The sequence below is a fragment of the Gopherus evgoodei genome, chromosome 21 (genome assembly GCF_007399415.2).
Source record: "Gopherus evgoodei ecotype Sinaloan lineage chromosome 21, rGopEvg1_v1.p, whole genome shotgun sequence".
NCBI classification, from domain to species: Eukaryota; Metazoa; Chordata; order Testudines; family Testudinidae; genus Gopherus; species Gopherus evgoodei.
The window spans coordinates 12,147,540-12,151,081 of NC_044342.1; the positions used below are offsets into that span (position 1 = coordinate 12,147,540).

The window sequence follows — 3,542 nt, forward strand, 5'->3', positions numbered from 1 at the left end:
TGCAAGCTTTTCCCAGGGGCTCAGAGTGGGCTGACAATCTCTCCTTTGCTGGGTAGATTTTTAGGACAGGTCAGGTGCAGGCTGGGTCGGTGTCGAGATGGGACTCCCAAATATTGGACGATATGGTGCAAGTGACTCAGTAGGGGGCACTCTCCCCACACAATCAGCACTGACTGCAATGCCCCAGCGAGGTGCTAGGGGTGATGTGCTGTGCTTCATCTCTGCTTGCAGTCATTCAAGCTGAGTGTCTCCTAGCCATGGGATTTGGCCAGTGAGAAAACTGAGGAACGGCAACTCAGGATATTTCCAAAGCTTCTACAGGGATTCGGAGCCCCAGTTCCCATGAAAATGAATGAGATCTGCGTTCTCAAATCCCCTAGGCAAAGCTCAGCCTAAATCTCATACACCAAAAGATAAACCCCGGTGTCCTGGTTAGCTCCCTTCTCAGGGCAGTATATTACCCCTCCCCAAATTCCTGCCATGTTGCCAAGAGGATCCCTTCACCTCCAGCCCTGACAGCTGGGGTGACCACTGTTCCCCATTTTCCAGGCTCCACCCAAGAGGTGGCTGCAGTAGGATTCTAGCATAACAGAGAGAATAATTTGACCCTTATTAGCAGCATTGTTTATTCAGCTTCCCCCTGGACTGGTGCCTCCGTGTTTCCCAGGGTCACGGATTGTGCAACGCTGGCCAGTAGGATATTTCTCTGAGTGCAGCCACCCCTGCTGTGTCTTTCTCTCCAGCCAGGCTCAGTATATAACACCCACCCAGAAAGTACAGAGCCTCAGACACTTTGCAGGCAGCTGGATCCATACTCCGAGGGAAACCGAGGCACCAGGACTGGGGTGAGTTGAAGATCGAGGCCTGAGATGATTGGTGTATTTAGGCAAGAAGGCTGAGGGAGCAGGGTACTGTAGATGATCTGTAGGGAATGCATCAAATAATAACACACAGCAGATATAAAGAGTGAACTGGATCCAAAAGGCCTGTCAGGTAATATTCACTGTGTGGAGAAGAAATAGCTGCATGAGCTGAAGTTAAAAACTGGTGGGGGCAGATCCCCAGCTGGGGTCAATGGGTTTAGCTCCATTTTACACCTGAGGAAGCTAGGGGTGAAAGAGAGCAGCCACCCCACATCCAGGGCTCTGACTCCCTGCTTTGCCTTCAATCTGACTAGATCTCACTCCATTCCCTGAGCTAGGGAGAGAAGCCAGGAGTCATGGCTCCCAGCCCACCCTGCTCTCACCCATTAGATCTCCACCTCTGCCTGTGCTTCCCCCCCCAGATAGCCATGGCCCTGAAGGGACCTTGCCCAGCGTTGCTGCTGCTGCTGCTGGTTTTGCTGCCCGCCTGTCTGGCTCTGGGCCGGAGGGAGACACGCCATGAGAAATTCCACCGGCAGCATGTGGACTTCCCGAAGACCAGCGCCCCGGACGCCCGGCGCTACTGCAACCTCCTGATGCCGCGGAGGAACCTGACAACTGACGCCTGCAAACCCACCAACACCTTCATCCATGCGGGGCCTGCCGAGGTGGATGACGTCTGCCACGCAGGGGGCACCCTCAGAACCGAGAATTATTACGACAGCAAGGTGCCCTTTGAGCTCACCATCTGCCGGCTGGCAGGGGGCGCTCAGAGACCCCCCTGCAACTACCGCGGGAGAACCAGCACCCAGCAGATACGGGTGGCATGCATGGGAGGGCTGCCCGTGCACTATAAAACACAGTTCTAGGGGAAAAGAGGCGAGCAGGGAGAGGGGCAGCGAGGTTGGTGATTTCATCCAAGCTTAAAGAAATTAGGAGCCAATGGGGCCTGGTCCTTCACTGGCATGATTGGGAGTTCAGCAGTCTAAATCCCTTAGATCCCTACCCCATCCTCTGCCCTCTGCTGCCCCACTGCCCACTATACAGCATAGCCACCCCTTCCCCACCCCCACCCTCTGCTGCCCCTAGTGCCCATTATACAGTATAGCTGCCCCTTCCCCACCTGTCCTCTGCTGCCCCCTAGTGCCCATTATACAGTATAGCCTTCCCTTCCCCACACCCACCCTCTGCTGCTCCTAGTGCTCATTATACAGCATAGCCGCCCCTTCCCCGCCCCGCCCTCTGCTGCCCCCTTGTGCCCATTATACAGTATAGCTGCCCCTTCCCCATCCCCACCATCAGCTGCCCCTAGTGCCCATTATACAGTAGAGTCGCCCCTTCTCAACCTCATGCTCTACTGCCCCAGTGCCCATTATAGCATAGAGTTGACCCTTCCCCATCCTTTACATGCTGCTGGTACAGTGGCTTAAGGACAGGCCTGGCACTCAGGATACCTGAGTCCTATTTTTTATTCTTCCTCTGACCCACTTCTGTGACCCTGCACAAATCACTTGACATTTCTGTGCCTCAGTTTCCCTATACATTGCCCATCGAGTCTCCTTAGCATGGAAGCTCCTTATGGCACGGATTGGCTCTCATCTTGTGTCTGTACAGTAGCTAGAACACAAACATGCCTCCGTTTCAGTTGAGGTCTCTAAGTGGCACTGTCAGTCAAATCGTATCCGTTGTTTGGGCGCGGGTGCATCTTTTTGTTCTGTGTTTGTTCAGCACCTGGGCCATGGTCAGTGGCTGGGTGTCCTAGGCACTAACCCGGTACAGTCAATAAATAATCAGAGAGATGTATCGAGCTGAGTCTTGGAATCTCTTTTCCTGAGTCGCAGTCTCTTGCTGCTTCCTCCAATAAAGCTCTTTGCTAGAAAGGGCTGTGGTCTGTTTGTGGGGATCTGTGCGTGTCCTGGGGAAAGTCAGGAAGTGTAACAAGAGCACTCAATGTGAAATGCCTTGGGGAAATCCTGCGGTGAGATTTCAACCCACAACCCTTTGTTTAGCAATCTAATCTCCAAGCTACAGGGCCAGCTGTTTGCTATCATCTCCTGGCATGTGGGGAAATATTGTCTGTGCCAAGAGCAGCGGGATCCGTCTGATCTACTCAGAAATCAGCAGAGGGACGCACTGACTCAGGGAGCTGGACTCTCTCCCACAGTCCTGGACATGCTCCCACACCCTGCTGAACCCAGATCCTTCCACTTGGGATAAAAAACTGGACCGTGAGCCAGAGAGGTTGAGCCAGTGGAGAACTCGGCTGGTGTGGGCTGGTGTTGCTATTGAGAGGGAGGGGCTGAGGAGTGGGGATTCGAAGAGATTTTGCAGCAACTGGGAGTGTGGATTTCGGTTCCACTCTCTTCAGGGCTGGGAATCCAGAGGCCAAATTTGGATATTTCCCTATAGAGCAGGGCCGGCGCTTCCATTTAGGCAACCTAGGCGGTCGCCTAGGGCACCAGGATTTGGGGGGGAGGGGTGGCAATTCGGCAGCGGGGGGATCCTTCCGCGCTCCTGGTCTTCAGTGGCAATTCTGCGGCGGGTCCTTCACTCACTCCGGGACCTGCCGCCAAAGTGCCCTGAAGACCGGGAGCGCGGAAGGATCCCCCCATCATAGAATTGCCACCAACGACCAGGAGTGCAGAAGGACCCCCGCCTAGGGCACCAAAAACTCTGGCG

At 54.5% G+C, this 3,542-nt stretch overlaps 1 protein-coding gene across 2 annotated transcripts; it reads left to right on the forward strand.

Annotated features, from left to right (window-relative positions):
* Positions 1-762: 762 nt before the first annotated feature.
* Positions 763-1,943, forward strand: LOC115638274 (ribonuclease-like). 2 transcript variants are annotated; one of them, XM_030539858.1, is made up of 2 exons: positions 763-845; positions 1,286-1,943. In XM_030539858.1, exon 2 carries the CDS (start codon positions 1,292-1,294, stop codon positions 1,730-1,732), a length of 441 nt encoding a protein of 146 aa, XP_030395718.1. In that variant the 5' UTR covers positions 763-845; positions 1,286-1,291; the 3' UTR covers positions 1,733-1,943. The 2 variants fall into 2 exon arrangements, with proteins under 2 accessions (XP_030395718.1, XP_030395719.1); XM_030539859.1 differs by having other exon boundaries at positions 805-845; positions 1,290-1,943.
* Positions 1,944-3,542: the final 1,599 nt, after the last annotated feature.